General features: G+C 40.4%; 1 protein-coding gene and 1 long non-coding RNA gene across 2 annotated transcripts in view; one reads left to right on the top strand and one right to left on the bottom strand.

Annotated features, from left to right (window-relative positions):
* Positions 1-26,056, bottom strand: part of gspt1l (G1 to S phase transition 1, like) — a 31,178-nt gene extending 5,122 nt beyond the window's left edge. Inside the window, exons 1-10 of the mRNA XM_034710962.1 lie at positions 25,586-26,056; positions 24,448-24,492; positions 20,252-20,491; positions 16,064-16,097; positions 15,853-15,930; positions 15,371-15,551; positions 13,765-13,919; positions 10,834-10,974; positions 10,656-10,749; positions 8,129-8,209 (exon numbers count right to left, since the gene is read on the bottom strand). Of these exons, the coding sequence (XP_034566853.1) occupies positions 8,129-8,209; positions 10,656-10,749; positions 10,834-10,974; positions 13,765-13,919; positions 15,371-15,551; positions 15,853-15,930; positions 16,064-16,097; positions 20,252-20,491; positions 24,448-24,492; positions 25,586-25,778 (1,242 nt within the window). The 5' untranslated portion in view covers positions 25,779-26,056. The remainder of the gene's footprint in view (positions 1-8,128; positions 8,210-10,655; positions 10,750-10,833; positions 10,975-13,764; positions 13,920-15,370; positions 15,552-15,852; positions 15,931-16,063; positions 16,098-20,251; positions 20,492-24,447; positions 24,493-25,585) is intronic.
* On the top strand, positions 16,768-17,838 carry LOC117832016. The gene is made up of 3 exons (XR_004635125.1): positions 16,768-17,105; positions 17,434-17,503; positions 17,667-17,838. It is a non-coding gene; the product is annotated as an uncharacterized LOC117832016 (long non-coding RNA).
* Positions 26,057-27,338: the final 1,282 nt, after the last annotated feature.

The following is a 27,338-nucleotide window of genomic DNA, read 5'->3' as shown; positions in this document are numbered from 1 at the left end:
AATGGGTAAGAAAGGGAAACAAACGGCTTCTGCCCCTTCTGCAAAACGCCAGCGTTCCCCTGATTCCTCACCTAATGTATCTTTCGCCTCCCAATCCGACTCGCCGACCCAAACAGAGGCTCCGTCAAACAACCCCGAGGTTAGTGAAACTTTAATCTCGATTAATAACCATCTCTCCTCAATGGACTCGCGCATCGCTCTCGTTGAGTTATTGCATAAAGAATTCCAGGAGCTCAAGACCAGTTTAGAATTTTGTTACGAGCAAATTACTAAACTAAACTCGGAGAATAAACAACTTAAAACTGCCGTCCAAACTCTCTCTGCCGATATGTCAGGTATCCAAAGAGCGAATAAGGAACTGAAAGAGACAGTGTTAGAGCTGCAGGGACGATCTATGCGGGATAATTTAATATTCTCTGGCATTCCTGAAACTGCCGGTAACAATCCCGCGGAGTCTGAAGAGGCATTAAAAAACTTTATGGCCTCCAAATTAAAGATCACCGGTGACAAGCTAAAACAAATCACCTTCCACCGCGCCCACCATCTCGGAGCAGTTAAAAGAGACAACAAACAACCGCGTCCGATCATAGCCAAGTTTGAGCATTATAAACACAAAGAGTTTGTTAAAAAACAAGGTGTACAGCTCAAAGGGACAAACTACGGCATGAACGACCAGTACCCCAAAGAGATCCTGGCTCGGCGTAAAATCCTCTTTCCGATCCGCAAAGAGAACATTGCCAGACAACGGAGAGCCGTGATAGCAGTAGATAAATTATATATCGATGGCCAGCTGTTCCGGGACCACGAACTGACCCCGTGGTTATTCTAAGCTTAACACTCCGGATAGTACCGACAATATATTGATAAATACTCACACCAGTCTCACATGTACCTCCACAACTAATGACCTGACTTTTCCTTTGTTTCTGTTATTTATTTATTGTCTTTCTCACAATCTTTGTATCTTGCACCCTCACATTTGTCCGTTCACTCCCCCCCCCCCCCCCCCCCCCTTCTTTTTCTCCCTTTCCCTCTCATTCCTCTATCATCAGACTGCCAGCAGCTTCACACAGAGACTCACACACTCACCCTCTCTCGCACACACATATTCACTCTCTCTCTCACACACACACACACACACACACACACACACACACACACACACACACACACACACACACACACACACACACACACACACACACACACACACACACACACACACACACACACACACACACCAAGAAGTATCTGGGGACTCTAAAATAATCAACAATGACTAAATTGGTAAGTTGGTAAGTTGGAATATTTGTGGTATTGGAAATCAGGCTAAAGCAATTAAAATTAAAAACCATCTGAATAAACTACAGGCAGATATCTGCTTGCTTCAGGAAACACATCTTATAGACTCAAGAAATGCAGTTATAAGATCCCCAAATTTCCCACATGCCTTCTGTGCGAATTATAACTCAAGACAGAGAGGAGTTGCAATTCTTATTAATAGTAAATTACAATTCACACACAATACAACCATCTCAGACCCAGAAGGCCGATATGTCATTATCAACATATCCCTCCACAATCACAAGCTAACAATAGCCAGTATATATGGACCAAATCAGGATGACCCAGACTTCTTTCACACATTCTTCTCTCTACTGAACAACTTACCAAGTGCAGACATTATCATTGGTGGTGATTTTAACACCGTTCTCGATTCTCCTCTAGACAGAACAAGCAAGGGAGGAAAACCCAAAACATCTCAAGCAGCAAGGACCATAAAACAGTATAAGGAGGACTACGGCCTCGGAGATAGCTGGAGGATAAACCATCAGTCAGAAAGAAAGTACACCTTTTTCTCACAAGTACACCACACATTCTCGAGAATCGACTACTTCTTAACTAGTAATTCACTTCAATCAGTCATTACAGAGACACATATGCACCCCACAATCATTAGCGATCATGCTGCAGTATCGTTAAATCTAAATATTAATACGCAACAGAAACCCTCCATCAGATGGAGACTCAATACATCATTGTTAAAAGATGATGACTTCAATCAGTTCTTCAACCAAGAATGGTCATTTTTCTTGGAAACAAATGACTCCCCAAACATCTCGCCTACACTGCTATGGGAAACCGCCAAAGCGGTATTACGTGGCAGAATCATTTCATTTTCATCCTACAAAAAGAAGAAAGAAGTACTAAGAGAAAATAATTTACAATCAAAAATAGTAGAAATAGAAACTCTATATGCTGAAAAACCAACAGAAAGCCTTCTTGGTGAGATCAGGAGACTCAAACTGGAGCTAAATGAAATTATCAATAAAAAAACCACCTTCCAGTTAGAAAGACTAAGACTCAATGACTATCAAAATAGCAACAAATCAACTAAATATCTGGCTAATCTAATCAAACAGAACAAAGAAAAAGCAACCATCTCATGTATCAAAGACTCTACAGGTAAACCTCTCCACAACAACAATGAAATTAATGATGTGTTTAAGGAATTCTATAGAAAACACATCTGACCTCAACCCAAGTGAAGACGGAATTAATCAATTGCTTAACCCAATTAAACTTCCACAGCTCGTAGAAGATCAAGCAAATAATTTAGACAGACCCATATCTCCAGAAGAAATTTTTCACGCCATCAATAAAATTCCAAATAATAAAGCTCCTGGTCCTGATGGTTTCCCTATCGAATTCTTCAAGCACTTTTGGGAAACCATATCTCCGCTCTTTATCCGTATGATTACAGAACTCACAACTTCAGCCATAATTCCTTCAACTATGAACACAGCAATGATAACTGTACTTTTAAAACCAGATAAAGACCCAACTAGCCCATCCAGCTACCGCCCTTTATCACTCATTAACACAGACATTAAAATTTTTAGTAAAGTACTCGCATCCAGAATTGAAGGTGTTATCCCATCCCTCATCCACCCCGACCAAACAGGTTTTATTAAAGGACGTCAATCATCTGATAACACCAGGAAGCTATTTAACTTAATGCAATTATCACAACAAGAAGACACAGAAAGTGTAATATTATCATTAGATGCTGAGAAAGCTTTTGACAAAGTCAACTGGACATTCTTATTCCTAACTCTAAAAAAATTTGGATTCAAAGAGACATTTATAGGATGGATTAGAGCACTTTACACTTCACCAATAGCCACTGGTTCCACTAATGGGTTCATTTCAAAAAACTTCCCCCTGCACAACGGTACTAGACAAGGATGCCCACTCTCTCCTTCCCTCTTTGCACTATTCATCGAACCACTTGCAGCTTCAATCAGAGAAAATAGAAATATAAGAGGTTTCCAAACATCTACAACAGAACATAAAATAATTCTTTACGCAGATGACATACTACTCCTATTAAAAGACCCCCAATCCTCCCTCCCAAAATGCTTTAATATAATCGCGTCATTTTCAAAAAAATCTGGATACTCTGTTAACTGGTCTAAGTCCACAATCTTACCAAACAAATTAGAAGAAAAAAAAGTAGCAGCACTAGCTTCCAATCACCAACTCAGAACAGGGAATATCAAATACTTGGGCATTAATATCTCCCCCAAACTGTCTGATTTGTTTAATCTAAACTTCTCACCTCTCCTACTAACAGTCGAACAGGACCTACGCCGTTGGTCTAACCTCCCTTTATCACTATTAGAAAGAATATCATCAGTAAAAATGTCTATCCTTCCTAAAATCAATTATTTATTCACAATGATTCCAGTCACACCAAATAACTCCTGGTTCAAATCAATTAACTCGGCAATAACCAAATTCTACTGGAAAAATAAAACACCAAGAATAAAACTTACTACTCTCCAAAAACCCAAAGCCCAAGGCGGACTTGAATCTCCGGACTTTGAGCTTTACCATCTATCAAGCCAATTGAAATATTTGATACAATGGCACAGAAAATGTAATTCCTCCTGGCTTGATACAGAACAAGCACTCTGTGGGGACCTTCAACTAGCCGACCTTCCATTTATCACACAAAATATAAAACAACACCAGTGTTTCAAAAGGATAACAATAGCAACGACCCTCAAAGCTTGGTGGAAAGCTGTTAAAATCACGAAGTCTCAACAAATTGCCCCATCCCTCCGCTCTCCCATCTGGAAAAACCCTGATTTCTCTTTTAAAAAGAAACCACTCCACTTCCCCAACTGGGTGAAAAAGGGCATCACACACCTTCAGCACATTACGGAGGAAAACACTCATCAGCCTCACCAAACTAGTCCAGAAATTTAGTATCACCCAAACTTTTTAGAATACATACAACTACAATCTATAGTGACACCAATCCTAAATAGCATTGTTAACTCGCCGGGTGACCCCATTCCAATTGACAGAATCTTAAATATCTTCAGCAAAAAAAAGAGCATGTCAAAAATATACGCAATCTTAAACCAGTCCGACACCTCGGTGTCATTACCGATATCAAAATGGGAATCAGATCTCTCAATAACAACTAACTGTGACTTCTGGAATCGAATCTGTATATACAACTTCAATAAAAGCATTAGCAAAAACTTACAACTTATCCAGTATAAAACCATCCATAGGACACACTACACTGTGGCAAAACTACACAAAATGGGATTATCAGAAACAGACAAATGCACCAACTGTATTCAAGATACAACAGACACATATCTCCATGCATTTTGGACCTGCACACCGGTCCGCCAATTCTGGCAACAAGTCATCGACAGATTGTCAACCATGCTCAACTGCAACATCCAGCTGTGCCCAACAACTTGCATCCTTGGCGACATATCGGAAATAACACAACATAATAAACATTCCACCATTCTCTTAACGGCCCTAATCATAGCAAAAAAGACTATCCCCTTAAATCGGAAATCAAAGAGAAATCTAAACATTAAGATTTGGGAGAATCTACTAATGGACCAAATATCAATAGAGAAATGTTGTGCGACAGTTAATAATACACTGGACTCATTTGAAAGCAGCTGGCTTCCAATCATCACTAAATTAACAGCTTTAACTAACTGATCTCCAAACAACCACAAAACAAAACAAAATAGTAGACTGCCAAATATTTTCATGACTTGAGTTTTCCCATATACTTCTCTCCAACCTACTGACTTACACCCACATTCACAAACACATGGACACCCTCTTACCAGGGTTCATCGTATACACACAATCACAAACCACACACATACACGTTTATATGCTCACACCCGCATACATATACAGGAGCTTTAAAGGGGCATTGCAGTAACTCTCGGATGGCCCTTGGGATTCGACCTGGCACGGGTGGTCGGCCCTGCGCCCGGGGTGGTTGGGGCGTTGGGTTTGGTGGGGCCCTTCGCAGTGTGGGTGGCTGGGGCCTGTGGTTGGGCTCGGGGCCTTTTGACGGGGGGCTGGCGGTGCCTGCCGGGTGCCTGCGCGGCCTCTGGTTCTACTGGTGGGGGAGGTGGGGGGGTTGTGGGGTTTGGTCCTGGGTTCCCCCTCTGGGCGCTTCTGCGCTCTGTCCCTGTGGCTGCCTGGGGCGGGGCCTGGGGGGCCTCCTGGGTCCTGGGGGTTCGGCGCCGGGGGCGGGTGGGCGGGTTGGGCGGGCGGTGTCCTGGGCTGTGTCCTGGGCTGGGGTTGGCCGGCCGGCGTGGTGGTGGTGGGGGGGTGGTGGTGGGGGCAGGGGAAGGGTCCATTCATTGGCCTGCCTTTCCCATCTGGTCTCCCCGGTTGGTTTTGGCCCTCCTCTGTCCTGCTGCCCCTACTCTGCTCGTGCGGCCTGCGGCGGGGGTTGGATTGGGGCATCACGTGGTGCCGGGTTCCCCTCCCTGGCTGTGGGCTCCCTGCCTCCCTGTGGGATACTGGTGGGGATCTCGGGTCGGGTGCCACGCCCTGCCGGGCGGCCGTGGGCCTTGTCTATCGCGGGGTGGGGGGGCTGGTGGTTGGGGCTTGGGGGGTCGGGGACTGCTGTAGTGCCACCGCCCTAGGGCCCCCTGGAGTGGGCTTGCCGCAGACGGGCCCTGCCTCTTTTAACGCACTTCACTAGAACAGTTAGACAAAAAAAAAAAAAAAAGGACAATAGGGTTGGGGGTGCTGATGGGTGGGCGGGTTTTATACAGGGGGGAGGGGCAGATGATGGGGCATTGGTGCGCCAAGGCTCTCCCCCCCCCCCCTCTCCCGCCTCCCTTCCACCCCCTTATTTTAATGCACCTCACTAGATACTGATATAGGTAAAGACATGGGGTGGGGGGTGTGGGTTGGGTGGACCGGTTTTATACTGGGGGGGGGGGGGCGGATTGTGGTGCGGTAGTGCGCTGCGGCTCTCCCTCCGCCCTCCCCCCGCTCCGGCGCGCCGGTTGGTGGGCTCTGGTCCTGGTCCTGCCCGTCTGCCTGGCTGTCTGCTCCTGGTGCCGGGCCCCTTCGGCCCTGGTGGCTCCTTTGGCTCCGTCCTGGGGGGCTGTGGGGGCGGTGTTGTGGGGGTGTCCCTTGGGGGGGCTGCGGGATCTCTCCCCCCTCGCCCCCCTTTCCTCCTACTGGGTGACCTGGGGGTCGCCCTGGGTGCTCCGGCGGTACCTGCTTGCTTCCGGTCTGGGTCCTTGGCTTGTCCCCTGGCCTGGGTCTCCCGCGGCGGGTTGGGTCCTTCGGTCTGACTGCTCTCGCGGCCCGGGTGCTGAGCCGTACCGCTCGGCTGGTCTGACCCAGGTGGTTTCATCTGCACCAGTGGTGGTCTTGTTACACAAATAGAACACAGCACGGCGGCAACCCTCTGCGACCCAAGCTTCAGTAATGATTGTGGACACTAAGGGTTGCTTAATCATTAGTATCACCCCACAGATTTTTTTTTTTTTTTTTGGCATCATGGTGAGATGGTCCCTCTCCATCTAAGTGTGTTAGGTCTCTCTCTCCTTCTCTCTCCCTGTCCCTTTGTATATCCTTATGTAATCTTTCTTTCACTTTCTCTTATTTTTTTTGGCCCACCTAGGTGTGCACACCCTCTTTTACAGAACATGAAATTAGCTGCCAATAAAAGATAGGCCAGAGTTCTAAGAGGGATGGTGATGGTTGCATGCACACAGTCACAAGCACAGAAGAAAAAGGTTTTCCTTCTTTTCTTTTGCTGCAAGAATAAATTGCATGAATATTTGACAGTTTGTGACAAACATGACACAAACCAGAAATATATATGCAGACAAGAGGAAAAAAAAAAAAAAAAAAAAAAAAAAAAGAGATCAGATCACAAGTGGATCACATTTAAAACATTGCACTGACAATTGATCTCCAGTGATCAGGCCTTACTTATCCACTTCAGATGCAAACTAGCACCCCATTCACCTTTATTAGACTGTAAAAACGCAATAATTCAGAATAACCTTTTTTTTGCCAGCACAGAGGCTGTACTCCTTCAGCAGCGGGATGAGTTATTACGTACTGAGGTGACGATGTGATATAAAAATTCTGTTTGACTTTATAAAGATTGGGATGCTTATTTTAATCATCTGAGGAGGAAGTGAAACAAGCAAAAAAAAAAATTAAGTGTTTATTGTTGGTCGATAATCAGTCCTCAATCACTACTTTTTTTAAACCGGCCACCACGGTTTCATCGCATTGGGGTAAATATATCTATGTTAGGTGTGTTTTTGAGCCAAGGCATGCAAAACTAAGCAGTAGGCATTAGTGAGGGAACTGTTAAGCATAAAGGCAAATAATATCACTGGCTCAAACTAGCTTGCACCAGTTCTAATCTGGAACAGGTCTCCCAAAGCTAAGTAATACCATTACAAGTGTGCAGCCTTCTATTTTTTACCATTCTACCATGAAAAAAGATTCCAACATCAATACATGTTTCTCTGGCCAACCCCCACTGGAAATATGAAAGGGACTTTTGAATAACACTGGTATGGAGTATTATGCTGGTATTTCATAACTCCATTCATGACAGTAGGTTTTGTCGTTAAACAAAAAAAAAAAAGAGTTCAATGGTGCGTGAAAAAACAAAAATGTAATTTTAAAGTTAATCAGAATGAGTCATTCCTATTTAGGTATTCACATTTTTTGCAACAAAAAAGTGTAAATAGTATTAGGAAGTTTCATTGTTTCAAGTTTAAGGAAGGATTAATCTTACCCTGTTTGGCATCATGACCAGCTGCTGTGCTTTGCCGATGGCGCCAGACTCCAGTTTACCCAAAATGACGGTGCCCATGTCCTGATGAGAAGTAAAAAAAAAAGGCGATTTACAGAGCAGACAGGAAAACAGCGCATTATGTAAGAAACTGTTTTACTTTGTGAAAAGGATGGATTCCACTTATATGTCTGTTAAGTAGCCCAGAATCTTTTGCAAATTAGTTAAAAATAAAACACTCAAATATCACATGTGCATAAGTATTCAGATGCATCCTGTTTCCACTGATCATCCTTGAAATGTTTCTACAACTTGATTGGAGTCCACCTGTGGTAAATTCAATTGATTGTACACAATTTGGAAAGGCACACACCTGTCTATATAAGATCCTACAGTTGACAGTGCATGTCAGAGCACAAACCAAGCCATGAAGTCAAAGGAATTGTCTGTAGACCTCCGAGACAGGATTGTATGGAGGCACAGATCTGGGGAAAGGTACAGAAAAATGTCTGCTGCATTGAAGGTCACAAAGAGCACAGTGGTCTCCATCATCCGTAAATGAAAGAAGATGAAATCACCAGGATTCTCCCTAGAGCTGGCCACCTGGCCAAAATGAACAATTAGGGGAGAATGGCCTTGTTCAGGGAGGTGACCAAGAACCCAACGGTCACTCTGATAGAGCTCCAGTGTTCCTCTGTGGAGATGGGTGAACCTTCCAGAAGGACAACCATCTCTGCAGCACTCCACAAATCAGGCCTTTATGATAGAGTGGCCAGACGGAAGCCACTCCTCGGTACAAAGCACATGAAAGTTTGCCAATAGGCACCTAAAGGACTCTCAGACCATGAGAAACCACATTCTCTGGTCTGATGAAACCAAGATTGAACTCTTTGGTCTGAATGTCTGGAGGAAACCAGGCGCCGCTCATCATCTGGACAATACCGTCCCTACAGTGACGCATGGTGGTGGCAGCATCATGCTGTAGGGATGTTTTTCAGTGGGAGGAACTGGGAGACTAGTCAGGATCAAGGGAAAGATGAACGCAGCAAAGTACAGAGAGATTCTTCACGAAAACCTGCTCCAGAGCGCTCTGGACCTCTGACTGTGGCGAAGGTTCCCATTCCAACAGGACACCGATCCTCAGCACACAGCCAAGATAACAAAGGAGTTGCTTCAGGACAAGTCTCTGAATGTCCTTGAGTGGCCCAGCCAAAGCCCAGACTTAAACCTGATTGAACATCCCTGGAAAGACCTGAAAATAGCTGTGCACTGATGCTCCCCATCCAACCTCATCAAGCTTGAGAGGATGTGCAAAGAAGAATGGGAGAAACTCCCCAAATCCAGGTGTGCTAAGCTTGTAGCATCATACCTGAGAAGACTGGAGGCTGTAATCACTGCCAAAAGGTGCTTCAACAAAGTATTGAGTAAAAGGTCTGTAAAAGGTCTATGTACATGTGATATTTGAGTGTTTTATTTTTTATTAATTTGCAAAAATTTCTACAAAACATTTTTCACTTTTTCATTATGTGGTGTTGTGTGGAAAATGTTGAGGGAAAATATGAATTTAATCCATTTTTGAATAAGGCTGTAACACAACAAAATGTAAAAAAAAAAAGTGAAGGGGTCTGAATACTTTCCGTACCCACTGTATCTTTACATGAGCTGTGTTGACATTCCAATGCATTTTGACTACTTCTTTCCCTATCATTCTAAACATGTCTGCACTGTTTATTCAATAATAAGTTGCTTGTAATAACTCTCCATGGCTGCAGCTTCAGTGCAGGTGCAGTTACTGCAAGGATGCACACACTGCCACCTAATGAACTGTGTGCATATGTACTGTATGTATTCAAAATTGCCAAAGCTGCAATGACAAAAACATAGATTTAATTGTTAAAAGAATGGTTATTATTCGCTATGGGGGCATGGAATGTTTATGCAGTTATGTGGGGGGTGACAGACAATTTTAATGAAAAGTGCAGTTTGCTTTATAACATGTTGTTGTACTCAGATTTTTCAAAAGGACTGCCCATAGGCTTTGGTGCCGAAAACCGGTTCTATTTTGGAACCGGTTCCAAAGTTCTCCGATTTCTGGATTCAATAAGGAACGTGTTTTTGGTTCCACTTTTTGGTTCCTAGGGTTTCAGGATTAAACATGCTTATTTTTTTACTCTCTAAAAATAATGGAATCGGAATCAGGAATGGATAAGAAGGACCGGAAACGATAAGCAGAACCGGAAACAGAATCGATAAAATTGAAGTGGTACCCAACCCATATATAAAATTTTAGATTTGACTTACTGATTTTATGAATGACTACAAAAATAGCACAGTGTAGTATAGAAATTGGAGGATGCAATCCATCATTGACAGACTATTGTGAAACTTTTGGTTAAAAAGTGCAGATCGAGTGGAAAACTTGTATGTTGAATTTCTCCTTGTTTTTTTCCATTCTGAAAAAGAACTAAAGTGGACTGAATACCTTAAATTTATTTGAACCAAGTTTTGTGATCCACTACATAGAACTTACCTTGTATTTGTCTACAATAGGCAATCTGACAGGTCCATCACTTGATCTGTTGAAAAATGGCAAACTGTCCAAATGTGGAATGAAAGGTAAACCTCTGAAACAACACAAAGACAGCAGTTAGCAGTTATCAAGAACAATCACATCCTAAGACAGTCGGAAATTACTTTTTAAGACTTACGTGTACCAGTCGCACATGTCAGTGGGTTCTTTCAGGTTGGCTCCTGTCAGTCCAGAACAAGGCATGAAGTGAATGTCTTTCTTCGGGTTAAAGCCGACCTTCTTCAAAAATGGCACTAATTTCTCCTTACACTCTTCATACCTGAGGATTTCAACAACAGTAGGATGGTCAACATCAAATAAGAATGAATACAAATATAGGAGTATACAGTACATTCCATGTGTACACAGACTCAATCAGTTGTGTATGACTCGCACACTAGTCTAGATACTCATTGTGGAACAATATGGATTTAGGTGTGGTTTGCTTAAATAATGTATGAATTTTAACAGTTGTGCACTGCCAACTGCATGTCTACTAGTTTGTGGTTATACGATAAATGGGCTTGCTCTGTAATTTCCTTACAGTACAGAAAAAAATCGGTGTGTAAGACGCACAAAAGGAATAAAAGGTGAGCTGCATCACATACACTGGTACGACCAGTACAACCAATCTATATGTATAAAACACAATGACTGGCCATCCATTGTGTTAAGGTATTACAATCAGAAGATGGCATTTGAAGAAGCAAACAAATGCGTTAAGCATTCTAGAAACACAGAGATGCGGACCAGTACAGCGGGGCCACTTCATACACCTTAAAATCAAGATTGTCCAATATTCTGTCCAGTACAATATTAATGCAGTGAAGTTATGAGACATGATGTTGGTCAATGTTTTAATGAGGTCTATCTTTTTCTTTTTTTTTTTTTTATACACTGTAACGAGAGACAAGCCTGCTGCGCAGTCATTATGTAACTCAAGGATAAACTGCAGGACTATAATACAAGGAACACCATGTCGTATATAATCAAACAAGTTTTGTATCATGTCATCACTTTGGTCCATGATCACCTGCTCTGCTGATCATGCAGAATGTTTCTATGAATGAAGCCTTCTACCATGTGCTGGCAAAAGGTTTGCAACCATCATTTAACTTTTTAAAGCCTAACCAAGGTGAAGGAGGCTTTGTTTCGGTAACATTCAAGAATTCCAGCCATATAAAACAGTATCGCACATATGCAATAGCCAATTATACCGAATAACCTATAAATACCTACAGTACACATGAGAGATAGCACATCAACGTCAACATGCTACACAGACAGGGTTCCCACTCTTTTTCAGAGATCGTTTTCCAGGACATTTTAAGTGATGATCAAGCTGGTATGACAGTCTAAATTTAGTTCCCAATTTAGTTCCTAAATAGTCTAATATGTTCCTCTCAGTGGAAGTTTACATTGAAAGACGTGCAGTCTATGGCACTCATGAAATTATCTCTTACATGCATAAAATTATGGCAAATTGATTATAGAATAATGCAACCCCAGATGTACAGAACTTCACTTTATGAGTGCAACCAAATAACAACGATGGGCAACTCTCATCTCAGCTTTCTCAAAAAATATATAATTAGCTAAGTAAAAAACAAAAGAGCTAGCAAAGGAATCTGGAAGCTGCCTTACTTAAATAAATAAATAAATAAATAAATAAATAAATAAATAGTAATCAGAGGATCAGTGCATAAATTGACCTAAATAGAACGGAATGACAAAAATGGCCAAAAATGTTTCTCAACTCAACTCAAAATATGCCTGCTTTATCATGGATATTGATCCAGCAAAGTGGTCAATATGAAAACAAAGCAAATGTCACATTCAAATAAAAATGTTTATTTGAGTTACCGTAAACTCTGGAAAAATCACACCGTTATACAAGACGCACTCTGTATTTGAAGGTCTCTCGGAGATTTTTAAAAGTTTAAACTATCTTCCTGCTTGGCGATGTCTATTGTGATCAGCGATGTCTACAACGTGGAGTTTCTGTGCAGCTGTGTTGCTCTTTTTGTTCCGTTTGTTTTCACTATCGGGAGTTTGCACTCCTACTAGGAACACTACGGCAATGGAGCTCTCAGCCTGCACGGAAAGTTGTGAGGCACAGACCCCCAAGCTCTCTGCCCGCTGGTCACTCTTTAACTTAAATGTAGGACTCTTTGACTGAAAAGAGCACTCCATAAGGTTAATTTACCATAAAACATAAACAAGGTACCCCCATTTTCTGTGAATGCATGATTATGAGCAAGTGAGGGAGAAAGGATGTGAAAAAAGTCACACAGCCACCGGTCTGTGTCGCGGTCTTTTCCAGCACAGCATGCACTCAGCTTTCAATGAATGGGGATGTGTTTTTTTAAATCATGTCAGGTCGCATGCAGTCATGTTGGAATAATTTTCCAGGACAATACGTGATTTTCCAGGACATTTTACTTGTTCTCCCATCTTCCAGGTGTTTTCTAGTACTGTTCAACTGTTTTCCAAGTTTTCCAGGACATGTGGGAACCCTGACTGAAGAGGGAAGAGGAGTGAAGTTCTCTATTTTAAATCTCTGGATAGCTTCAATAATTAGGATGAGGGTCTGTTGCTATGGATTCATGTTCAGTGACGGACTGCATCAGAGGTTACAATGATATTTCTCACAAGGTATAAATGGAGCTATGAATAAGGTGAAAAGGCCAACTAAAGGTAATTTCAGCGCCATGTTAATTTGCATGAAAAGCAGAGAACAATCAGATAAAAGGTGCAGAAGCACTTTGATATGACAGTAGCTGTGAAAAGCAAACTAAGATCTGTCAGATAGCTAATTAAAGCCTTGCCTTGACTGGCTGTATTTTTATACTCATGCTAAGATAGGTTTATCAGAGTCCTGCTATGAAGGAACACACTTTCTTTCACAAGCACAATGTTTTGTAACGATGTTGTAATGGAGACACTACTTTTGTTCATATGTATTCATAACATACACATGTGACCCATGAGCTGCTATTTAGTTTTTTTTAAATGCGAGAATGTGTTATGTGTGCAGTTCTACTCATCTCATTGTTATCAATCTACCAACCTCTCCAGGCTCCAGTTGACTGTAGGATCATCCATTTTATTCACCAGAACTATCAGGTGCTTGACACCAGCCGTTTTGGCCAACATGGCGTGCTCCCGTGTTTGTCCCCCCTTCTCAAAACCAGTTTCAAACTCTCCTTTCCTTGCAGAGATCACCTGAGGGTCAACACAATAATTTAGTGAGCAGTTTTTTTTAACAATTAGTACAAAAACATAGGTTTAAAGGCTTGACTTCTTGCTTTAACCAACAAGAAAAGAAAGAATTAGTGAAAATATAGTGAAAAAGATATGACAGAAAGTTATTCGAGATCATTTGATTTAAAAGTGATATGAGCCGAAAACCGAAACACCAAAATAAATTATTATGCCAATTATTAGTAGGGAGACCGGGGACAGTTGTAACATTTTACTCCTTGGATTTGAGATTAAGCCATGCATTTTCTGTTTGTGTTGCACAGGCATTTTCTAGGCTCTTTATCCTCAAACGTGACTTTGAAAAAACACCTTTTGTAAGTCCTTAAAGAATTAAGCTTAGAAGATGTATGCCACTTTGTCATGTTTTTTTTTTTTTAAATCAAAGGGAATATAACAACTGCTTAATACTTTAATAAAAGTAGGTTGTGTAAACAGAAAGGGTAAATGTTATTTATTCGTAAATGCACTGGCCACCCCTGCCTATGTGAGAGCCTCAGTTGGGCCACCCCGGTCAAAAAGCTCTGGACATGCCCCTGCCCCGAGGCCGCTCTGTTCTCCATCCCCTGCGCTGTGCGCTTCTCCGTCTCCAAGCGGGTTCTCCACATCCATCATGGCCTGGATCATTTCTCGTGCGCGCTGCTTTATTCCCACATCCAAGTAATGAACTTTATAACACGGATCAAGTTCAGTCGCGATGAAGTGCAGAGAATCCGAATAGATCTCAGTGAAACGTATGCTGACAGACTCTAAGAGTGTACTTTTCATTGTTTTCACTCCGTGGTCCGTCTCAACCTCTTTGCTTAGAAGACGCTTTAGTGCTGCAATTAAAGGAATAACGTCTGCTATAGATGCATCAGAGGAGCTGGTCTCTTTAGTCAGCTGCTCAAAGGGGTCAAGAAGAGAGGGAATGTTCTCTATTAAGACCCACTGGTGTGAAGTGAATGTTGCAGGGAACTCGTGATCTGCGCTGCAGGACTCGCTTTTGCACAAAGCAATCCAGACGCGGTTTTTGCTTGCGTCATTACAACATTCTGTTTTGGTCGTGTTGTTTCAGTGAAAAAAAGTGTTTCGGCCGAAAACCGAAAATGCACTTTTGGGCCATTTTCAGCCGAATTTTCGGTGCATCCCTAGACGTGATTACAATGATTACCAGCACAGTGTGTGTCTGTTACAGTGAATAGGAGTGGGAGGGGCAGAGCAAGCAGAGTGCACTCATTGGTTGACACTGAGTTTGACGATGCATTGAATTATTAGGCTCTGCAAAGTGTCTGATCTTAACCCCTGGTTTATGCTTCTGCATTGAATCGACGCCGTAGCCCACGTGTGTAGGCTTGCGTAGCCCCGCGTACCTATACAAAGTGTATATAGTATAGTACTTCTCATTAGGATCACTTGTCAATTCGTGGACTCACCAGAACAGCCAGATCTGCTTGTGATGCACCTCCAATCATGTTGGGCACAAAACTTTTGTGACCTGGAGCATCAAGAATGGTAAAGTGCTTTTTTTCAGTTTCGAAGTATGCTCTTCCCACCTCCACTGTCTTTCCTTTGTCCCTCTCTTCTTGGTTGGTGTCTAAAGCCCAAGACAGATACCTTGGAAAAAAACAAGTGGTAAATGGACTTGTCTATGTGATGCTGTTAAGTGATATTCAATTGTTAATTTGGATATAAATGAGAAATAGCAGTTTTACTAAAAGTTGACATACATTACAATATTATCATATCAAATATCTAACCTTTGAAATTAACTTAGCTAACATTAGTTGACTGAACAAAACACAAAGCTTTAGTGATTAGCCATCACATGTTTATTCAATACGCACAGAGCTTCTTATCATATTAGATTTAAATAAAAATAGGCCGTTAGCTCAGACGCAGCTGTCTTCCTACTCACCAGGTTTCCCGGTTCTTTTCCTTGGCTTCTCTCTCATACTTTTCCAATGTTCTCTTATCTACCATGCCTGTTAGATACCTGTTGGAGAGGAAGGGTACAAAACAGAAATAAAGGACATTTTAAAGACCAACAGTGATACATTCATTTTCACAAAATAAAAAAAAAGGATATAAAAAAGTTAGTAAACTTAGATGAGGAGACTTCAACTCACATAATTTGTCCACCAATAGTTGATTTGCCAGCATCTGGAGAAAAAGGACACAAAGTGGGCTTAAAAATATATTTATAGTTTTTCGCAAAACTGTTAAGCCATATTTGGTAACCAGAGAGAGCTTTATCTTAGTTCCCTTACTTTTTCAATCAGTTTTAAAAATTTTAAAAATAAAATACAATAGAGGCAGTCAGCACAACTGATCAAACATATGAGGACCCAAAATTTTAATTTTGAAATCTTGGGGGTTTCCCCCTAAATATGGGGGATTTTTTAAACTTTGAGGGAATCTGAAAACTGTGCAGTTTTCCACTCAGACTAAAATAAATGCCTATCCTTAAGAATATTCACTCTTTCTGACTCTTTAGGTATTTTAATGCTTGTCCCGACTGCTATGGTCGTTGTCTAATTTATTCATTTATTTAGATAGTTTATTTGATCGGATCAATGCAAATTACAGTACGTTGCTAAGCGCTGCTCAAGTGGCTGCTTGTTGCAGCAGCTCTCTCTTCGATGTTCTTTTTTCGACTGTTTTTTCACATCTGTTTAGTTATCTTTGTATTTGGAGCCTGTCGTGACTTTTAATGACTCATTTATTGGCCATGGACACCAAACTGGCTACGTTTGCAGTGGTGTTTTTACTATTTTTGTTCCTGTGTGTGTCCAGATATCCTCAGTGTAACCATGGTCGCATTGTTTACATACGAGATCAGCTGTTAGCAGCCTATAGCATGTTGATGCTAAACGATGCCAGGCCTGATGTTCCCTGCGAGCTGAGAAGGAGCACAGCAAAAATTGGAGAGTTGAAATTCCAGGGTTAGAGATTCCAGAGTCGATTTTAACTCCCAAAGTGTAGTTTTAAAAATTTCTGATTTAAATGGTGTTCAGTGTTGGAGTTAATTGACAGTGTTGATCCATCAGTGTTAATACAACTCTCAGAGAGTCAATCTAAGCTCCACCCAGGTCTCCCGCACATTTCACCACCTCCGTTGGAGACACAGACGAGCTGGCAAATTTTTCTCCATTCATGCGGTTTAAGACGGTAAGTCAAATTAAATCTAACTTCCTGAAATATATATTAACTGATGTTGTGAACTGCTGTGTGTACAAAAATACATCTATGAAGAATATATGCTTTACGAAGGACATGTTTGCAAAGGACTTAGCAGCAACTGTGTCATGCTGTTTAGCTAATGTTAGCTAGCTGTCTATAGCAGCAATGTTTATCTCTGAAAGTAAGTCTTCATTCAAATATGAACAATAGACAGAAGACTGCAGTAATCTCATAATCCTCCCTCAGTTTATCCAGACACCAAGTTTCTTCAAATGTGAAGAGTTGTAGGTTAATTCTTGTGACTTTTTGTCCTCAGCTTACAACCATGATGCGGCATGACTGCTGCTGGCACATCACCAACTACCGACTGAAGTCTCCAAAGATCCGTAAGTAAATGAAACAGAAACTAGGTCTCAATAGGTTTTCCCATATTGCACTAGCAAGTGAGCAAGATTTTTGAACAAACACTTCTACACTCTGGTTTTCTCTGGTTGCATATCATTACATTATTCTTGTGTATAATTTCTGTTATTTCTCCCCTTGTCCCAGTCATGCTGCAGTCTGGAGAAGCATCTCTGAAACCAGCGAAGTTACCGCCCCTACCTCCTCACTGTTGGACATCAGAAGAGCAAGACTGACAGGTCTGCGTCGTCATGGATAAGCATCTCATCCCAGCAGGCAAACTGTTCTCTCATTGCATTTAATACACTTTCAAAGCACATTTTGTATTGGATTTGTCTTATGTTTGTATATGTTTTATGATTTAAAAGACAAATTAAATGTCATTGTTTAAAATGACTTTGTGTACTGAAATTCAATCTTTCAAATATTTGTAAAACTTTAGTTTAAATATTTAACAATTTTGGAAATAAAACTAACATGAGCCAGGTAGTTAAAAAAAGTGTATCCTAGCAGAGTTACTGGTCTAATCCCTCAGTGTAATTTTAACTCTTGGTAGTGAGTTAAAAAGGAAACTCTCTCTTAGTGTTAAAATTTTAACTATTTCAAAAGTGTTAATTTTACTTCAGAAAGTGTGTAGCTATATAAACTCTGAAAAAGTGTTGAAATCAACTCTGTGGGAGTCAAAACAACACTGGACTTTTTGCTGTGAGGCAGGGATGACGTGCTAGTCCTGAGGTGCAAGCTAGGAAGAGACGACATCGACCTGTCCTTCCTCCCACCGTTATGGGGAATGTAAGATTTATCTATGACAAGGTGGATGAGCTAACCCAGCACCAGAGGGAATACTGGCAGATTAGCATCATGCTAACAGAGCTAACACCGGACCCGAACGCCACATTGGAAGGATTTCACCTGCTGTGGGTGGACAGGATACAGGAGAGCAAGACTGAACAACCTGGTGAAGAAGGCCAGCTCAGTCCTGGACCCTGTGGAGGTGGTGGCTGACAGGAGAATTATGGCCAAGCTGTTGTCTCTGATGGACATTTTTTTTCTAGATATATTCTTTTTGGAATTCTTGTACTGTACACCTTATTGTTTGCTGCTGTAACTCCATGAATTTCCCCGTTGTGAGATGAATAAAGGAGTATCTTATCTTATCTTATAACTTCTACCTCTTACAAACAGCTGTAGTAGTTGATGCTTCACAAATAGAGATTGTAGCTATTGCTAGTTTTTGACTCCTGTCCCTAGTTAGGCTTTTAGTATTTTAAAAGAAGAAAGATATCAAGATACATAGAATAACATGCGTACAATAACAATTATGGCAAAAATAAAAAAGGCCAGATGGTGTTTTTCTCAATAACTCTAATTTTGGTTCAATTCTGTTCAAATTTCCCCCTGCAAACCACCATCGGAGTGTCTGTGAACACTCATGAACACATGATGTTGCAACTTTTTTTTTGTTTTACTTGTTACGTTTTCACTTAATAAACAGAAAAATGTGACAGACTCCAAAGTTAATTTAAGTTGAGTAAAAAGTGAATGTAGCCCTACTCTAGTCTTAAGTTGACCACTCAAAGCTGTTTTACATTACATTTCACATTAACCAATTCACACCACTTTCTACATTGATGGCAGAGGCTGTTGTGTAAAGTGGCCATCACCACTAATCTCATTCAAACACCCATGGCACAGTCACCGAAAGCAATTTGAGGTAGGTCTTGCCAAAGTATATGGACTGATCTTGGATTTAACCGCCAACCTTTTGATCAAGAGACGACCGACTCTACCACTGAGCAACAGCACTACATTCACCAATATGGATATTAATTTATGCACATCTGGCTGCCTCCATAACTACTCAAGTGATATGAATGAAAATAGCAAAATAGCATTGGGGTGAAAACCGCACACAACATAGCGACACATTGTTTTGCACTGTTGCTCGCAGGCAGCTTGGACACTCGCTTGGAAACAATGTTATCTAGCTGACACTTGATCTGCATGCTGTTAGGACAGTGTAATATATTTTGAATTTGAATAGCATTTAACTTTAACGTTTGTGATTGAATACGCTAGTAAATGCTTATCAAACTACTTGGTGACTATGTGGCACTATGCTAGTGCAGGTATTCTAGCGTTAACTTACACCATTGTTGTCTTAAAGACGAGAGCATGTTAGCTTTAGCAGATGAGTTTTAGAGGTACAGTGGTATTATCTCAAACTTGAATCAAAAGGCATTATCGAGTGCTGGGTACAAACACAAAGGAACCCTCTATCAGAAATGAGTTGCTGGAAGTTGGGTAGAGTGTCCTGTTTTCATACAGTGGCTTTCCCTTTTCATACCACATTTGCCCATAGAGGAGTGTTGGAGAGAGGGAGAGTGAGCTGGAGCACAGGTGACCCAGATTAATGCAGCTTCTTTTCTGTACTTTGTCCCCACATCAATGCAAACATTTGCTATGGGGCACAGGGGAACTGATTGACTTAACATCACTGGTGAGTGTTAAGTTGAGAGAGCTGAACTGATACATCAGCACACTACACATTTGCACATAAAGAATCAGAAAGTAAAAGGCCAGAATTAGTGTTCACACTGAAGTTTAACAACAGAAGTGCAACTAACTAAAATTTGACATCAAAGCCATATATGGATTAAAATTCAAACTAATATCCCAGCCTTGAATGGTATCATGAAATGACATACAATGGATTGGTAATATGTACTGACCTACGTGCCCAATGAACACAACATTAATGTGTTCTTTCCTGGGGGCATCTGGCTGTGATGGTTGAACCTTGAGCACTGGCACTTCCTCTTCCTCCTCCATCTCTGGGGTGGTTTTCTCCATTAATGCTGGCGCCTGTGGTCCCCGGTCTCCGCCGCCTGGCTCCTCTTGATTTGGCTCCAAGTCCTTCTGGTCCCATGGCTCTTCTGTACACATCTCTGTGTCCCCGTTCTCCACTGGAGCTACAAAACCACAGACAGGCCACATTTTTGGGGGGTTTTATATCAAACTCAACTTGATATATAGAGGGAATGTCATTTCATTTTTAACTTACTATACAAATTAAATATCTCCCTTTCTGAACATCAAAGTTTGGCAGACTATATTTTCCTTATCTTTCTGCACTGTTTCTAAATGTGAAATTCAGCAAAAATATGCTGAATGTCCCTTTCTGTCCCAAGATCATTTTTTAGGCTTTTTGCCATTACTGGTATGACAACTGAAGGGAGAAAGGAAATTAAGAAAGATAGAGGGCTAGACATGTTTCAAAGGGTCGAGGCCTTGTGTTTTCATACATGGGAACACACTAGGAGCAGCATTTTAGGATACTCAATTAAACTAAAATGTGGCAGGTTCTGGGAAAGTAACTTGGAATATTAAAAATGCATGTAGTATATCAAAACTCAATGTGTCATCAGCTAACAGAGTTAATGCATAAACTTAAATTCCATATAGAGCCACTATTTTTTTTACGCTTCATTCACTTTTACGCGTTCTATGATCTTTAATATACAGTCTGTCTGTGATTAGATCTGCGGCCTGCTGTAGCAATCAGGTCATATTATTGCAGTAACAAATAGCACCACAGGGTGGTGTCTCCCGTCTGTATTGTTTATGAGACGATGTTCTTAGACACGAGCCATTGACTGTTGCTGACACTGTATGTAAGACAGATTACAGGCAGTACCTGATTAGCAAGCAAGGTAATAGCAGAGGCGATGAAGAGATGAGTTTGTTCAGACGTTAAGAGACAGGCTGAGCAGGAGCAGAGTACTTTTGTTGCACTTGTGGGCCTAGCTTGGCATGTAATATTTATTATTGCTAAGATATTTATGTTTGTAATAAATATACAACCTACTTACTTATCACCCAGTATCAGAACATTTTCAAAAACGTAATATTTCAAAAAAATATTTAAGTTCCGTTCTAAAACTATTAGAAATATAATAGTAAGTACATATGACCATAGTTTGAAAGTTTTGGTTGATTTGAGTTACCAGAGGCCTTTAAAACTTCCAGAATCTCTCAAGTTATAGGTTCATGATATCCTCATACACACACAACTGGTATGGGGATGGGAGTGTTCTGATTAAAAGAGAAAGAGAGAATAGAATTTTGAGCATCAAACACTTTGTTTCTTGTATTCGGGTTCATTGTTATGCACCAATTTGTCATGAAATAGCACCAGCACAACAAGAACTATTTTAAGTGCAGTCTCCCATGGTAGTCTGATGATGCTAATGTAAGACAAAGAGTGGACTTTACTTTTTTGCCTCAGCTGTCTAACTCTCACCTTACAAAATGTTATACTATCCACATTTTAACAAATTAAAAGGATAAATCTTATATATTGTTATCGCAGATTGAACTGGCACTATGCAGTTATACCTAGGCCAATAAATATATGTACTAATGTTCTTAGGGAAAATTGTGTTTGTGGATTGAAAATTGCAGGCCATATAGCAAAATATTGACATTTTAAAACTTCTCTTCAGTGTAGTGATAAGGTCACCCATTTGTGCCCTAAACATTCTGCCAAGCACAGACTTACTCTTAAATTTTCAATGATAGTCTTTTTTTATTTCAATATCTACCATTTCTAAAACCGTGCTTGCAAAAAAGGCTTCATATAGGCTAGTTAAGCCCAAAATCTTGTGATGAGACCCATTTTCAAAAATACAACCAAACTAAAAGGTTCCTACTGCTTTTATTTATTGCACAATTACACAACACATGGTCCACACAATATGTTTACTTTATAAAAATATACTGTGCTAGATGTTTGAGGGGAATAATGAGCTGGAATAACACAATCTATTCATTACTGTGTCATCTTGGAAATGCTGAGCATCAGTTATGCCAAGCTGAGATGCAAAAAAAATGGAAACTTAATAACTTTCAGTCTTCCTAGCAAAAGAAAGAAAAGTGTCCGATGGAGGAACGGGTTTGTGTCACATCTAAAAAATCTATTAAAAAAAGTGTACACTTATAAAAACAGTAGTGTTTGGATCAGAGTTCCTCAAAATTAGCTATGTTACTTGGTAGAGTTTACCTTGTTTGAGATGCTTGATAGCCTAGCTTCCATGAGTTCTCCGGCTGACCAGGTTCCCCTTTGGGTAATGAACTAACTACTAACAAGTATCTCATACAACCCAACAATATTACATTAAAACTGCAATCTTTTTTACACAAAATCCTTTAGTATGTCAACTTGTTTTGAAACCTGGAAAAAGTGCTACAAACAGGTATCTTAGGAGGAAACAATAAAAAATAAAACTTGCAAAATCCTAGGGGAACTGTTCTGTATTAAAGAATGGTGAAAAGATATGGCCGCAAATATGGGCGGCATTTGAACTCTGATTCCCAATTTTGGAGTCATTTTTAAATCTGGAAATGTTCACAAATTTGAGAGACTTTCTTTTTTGACTAAAACACTGGCAAATAAATTTGGAAATATACAGCATCAGGGCTTTTCCTGAATATAATACTGCAAAGTGGCTGCCTTCACTGAATGTCGTATCGCTCCCACAAGGGCTTGTTAAGAGCACAGGTCATTTCAAAAGGACACTGTTTTCCAAGGATAGCTCTTTGGGAATTTGTCACTTCTAGCTGTAATTGCTGCTTAACGCCAATGTGGTGGCAGCACTATATCATCAAGTGCACTTGAAAAGGTGCTACCAAAACTGTTAGAGGAAGAAATCTAAACGTTTTGAGCAGAGAGTCTTTGCTACAGGTGAGGGCGTCCCTACCAATCCCCAGCTCCCATGCATGTTCAAACTGTGGAGGGATAATTTATAAGATGCAGCTGTCACCGTTTGATTTTGATGACAGAGACTACAGGCCAGAGTTACACAGAGCAACACCAGACTCCATGGTCAAGTATCCCATTTTGTTTCAAGTCGTACCGACTCACAGTACCAACAATGTTCACACCCAAATTCTCTCTTTCTCTCTGGCACAGTCAGAGAACATCATATTCAATTATTATTTTTCATATTCAGCACCTATCTTGGTTACAGTGTTAACAATGAGCTCCAACATGCACAATTACTATAGAATACATTTTGATAAGAAAAGGCTAAAGACAAAGTAAGAACTTGTAACTGGTGAAAATAGTCAACGAGGCATAGACAAAATTTACAATAAAAGGGTACAGTCAGGTAAAGTTAACAGCTTGACATATCTATAACGGTATTCCAGACCAGATGATAGTACTGAAAAAGTCATGTCTACAGTGGATTGACTCACAAAGCAAATATCTTAACTGCAATAAAAATACAGACAATGAAACCCCTTGGATATCTGGATAACTCCTAATTCTGTAGGAAGATGTTCTCAGTTTTCCCTGAGCACTATCAGATAATATGAATAATGACATCTTGGGCTAAAATATTAAATTTGGCACTCATGCAGAAAGTATGGAATGTAACGTTCAATTTGAACAATTTTTAATGTTTCTTCTCCAAAAAAAGAAAGAAATTCATGAGAATTTTGTGCATCAAAATATACCAGAATACAAGTAAGTGTTTGACACAAAGTTTCTTGGGGGATGGGTCAGTAATAACCAACATGTCAGCAAAAGTAGTTCCTGACAAACACAACAAATCAGTTATCAATTTTGCTGTACCACTTTAAAGCAAAATTGACCCGATTAAACTTAATGGGACTTAATGTATTTCATAAGTTTGCGTTCACACATAGAACTCTATTTTAAATGGGTAGCTGCCACAGACTGCCTCTTGCAGCCTGTAGTCTTCTAAAAGACAACACGAGAAAACAGCTCTAGTTAAAATTAACTGTATTACTGGGAGTTGGCAACTCATAGTTTTGCCAATCCCAAAGTTAAGAGTTAACATATGTGGAGACATTCACCTGAGCATGTACAGCATTTAAGTGGCCATTCCAAAGTGATACATACCATTACATTCTGTCACCTCCAAGATGGGTCTCCTTTCTACAGCAACTGTTAAAGAGAAGTGGTTAAAACTATATTCAAGTTAATTTGAAATAATCATCCTTGCTTCACAAGCTGCAGGTCAAATTTAGTTAGAAAAAAGGATTGATATACTACATGTAATAAAACAGAAAACAATATATGTGTGTGTTTTAAAATTATTTCATGTAACCGCTAGAATCCATCTAAAGTTAGGGCCATTTCATGTCAAGTCTATATTTGTCTGAGCAAACTTGCTTATAACACCCATGATAATGTGTATGGAGAAATCAGTGGAAGACTTTAAAATTATAACCACTAACTATGTTCATACAAATGTGGTTGAAAGTATTTTGGGATTTGCTAGAGTTTAACTGCAAAGATTAAACTGTTTAACTACTTAGTTTCTGGCATTACGCCTAGTCCAGATTTCTAGCCTGCTTTGACACAGTTCCAGATGACACATGTGTTGCTCCACTTCTGACCAGCAGTGCGTCAGAACATCCACGTCACACAATATACTCCCGTCTCCACTAATTTCTTTTCACTGACTAGCTATGCTTTTTTTCTTTCTCCTCCTCATCATCATCAGCGTCGTCCTCATCATCATTCTCAGCATCATAGAAAGTTGAGCAGGTACTTGATATGGACAGTTACATATTTTTACGACAAACTCTACTTAGTCTTCAGCATCTTATTTTTAATAATCTGTTAGCGTTTGTTAAGCTTAAATGCTAAATAAACGAAGAGCTGAAATAGAGGTTAATTGTAACACCACACCAGCTATCTAACTGGTGGCTCACTACCACCGGTTAGTGGTAGCTATAAACAGACTGCGTTAACATTTTAGACAGTTGTGACAACGGTAAAGAAGCTTTAATACCGCTGTGTAGCCAAATATAAAGATTAAATAGACATAAGATATAAATTGGCTAAGTTACAATGTGCCAGGGATGTTATCTAAACAACTATTATACCAATCTGTACTATCTAGTTCCTCGCGCTGCAAGGAACGCGTGTCTGTAGAGCGGCTTCAGAGCTAGCAAGTTTAGAGACCCAGGCTGCTGTTAGCAACTAGCTTAATGCTAGCTAACGTACCTTCCCAACGTGACTGTGAACTTACCGGCCGAATCAATGTTCTCTGGATGTTCTATCGTGGCAAAAGTCGGAACAAACTCAGCGGCATTTACATTGGGTACAAATGGTTTAGCATTTACGTTCAAGTTTGTAAAAGCTTTGTCAAGTTGTCCGTCGATTGTGGCCTCCACATCGTCCTCTTGTTCCCAGGAATCAGGGGCAGTGTCTCTCGGGTCCATCGTGGGTCTTAGATTTTTACTACTGAGATTTAAGTTACGCAGTTCTTGCTCTACGTTAAGTGTCCCCTCAGAACCCAATGTCGATGTCACCCTATGAACTGACTGAGACCGTTCCAACACCGGTGAAATGGTTTGTCTCTGTTTCTGGTGAAAAAATCTGCCGGTTTCTATCGGTCAGGCGCTAGAGCGGGTATTCGACTCAGCACACCCAGATAGAGTCCGCGTGAGCTGATACGTCCCATCAGTTGACGAGTCGCCCGTGATGAACCCTGGGATATGAAGTCGTACTCAAAACCGACAAACAACTGACTTCCTGGACTATTGAGTGCAAGAAAACCACAATCCCCATAGACCAATTATATACTGTATACGTCAGTTGTGCTTTACTTTTTCAGGACCCGCAGATTCGACACTTGTGGCAAATTCATAGACTGTAGAAAATAGGGCAAATTACGGGGAATAATTTTATTGGGAGGAAATGTAAAATTAAAAAATACAAAATTTTGATTTACGTTAACTGAAATTCTGTTTTAAGCTAATAAATTCAATTTCAAATGACATTTTTTCATATTTATTTTTCCATTACTAATTAAAATTACATGATAAAAATCCAATGCAAATATCTAAGTAGAACAATTCTTATTTAAATCTAAACAATTTAAATTCAGTTTCTGCTGACAGAATTTTCTGCCCATACCAACACTGGTATCTGGAATCTAGAAAAGTAATTTCTGATCAAATAATTTTTAACATTTTTTTAACACAACTTTGTTGTTTCTTTGGTGGTATGGCGCATGATATGTGTCACCTTTTTTTTTAAGATTAAATGTTGTCTTAGATTGGAATCCTGAACGTTTACACAAAACAACAACGCTGTTTTTTTTATCTTTCACAAGACAACTTATTGTGAAATGTACTTCATCAGGTAAATGGAAAAAAAAGTGAGTAATTACGGGAAAAGAAGGAAAAAATGTTTTACCTTAACATGGTACATACATAAAATATAATATAAAGTACATAAACACATATGCAGGCTCAAGCCTATCCTATTGTATTAATTGTCATGTAATGGAATGTTGTTTTTAATCAGGCAAACATGAAGTAAGTTCTTCCAAAAAGATTTCAGCATACAAATTGTCCAACCAGAGGGAAAAACACATTAGATCATATTTACTGTAACATCAATCACGCATACAGAGCCATACCGCTCCCTCATTCAGGACAGTCATACCACCTCTGTCAGCTCCCAACTCCAGTACACCGCACTCAGAACTCCACCTTATACAAAGACTGTGACAACATGGTTTGAGGAAGCTCTTCCTCAGCTACAGGACTGTTTTTAACACACTTAGTGGGATTTGTTCAACACCAGAACGTGGTTGAATACAGAGATGCTGTCCTACATCAAGTACTGTGTTGGAAATGTCATTGTGGAAAAATCCCATCAGGGTTTTCCAGCCAGAAAACTTTATAAAAAAAGATGACTAGCCAGGTCCAAATGCTCTTCAGGGATGGCAACACTGCCTTCAGGTAACTGAGGACTGTATAGCTAGAACCAAC

This window comes from Notolabrus celidotus, chromosome 20, assembly GCF_009762535.1.
Source record: "Notolabrus celidotus isolate fNotCel1 chromosome 20, fNotCel1.pri, whole genome shotgun sequence".
Classification (NCBI taxonomy): Eukaryota; Metazoa; Chordata; class Actinopteri; order Labriformes; family Labridae; genus Notolabrus; species Notolabrus celidotus.
The sequence above is the reverse complement of the archived record's forward strand: the minus strand, read 5'-3'. Positions and strand labels throughout refer to the sequence as shown.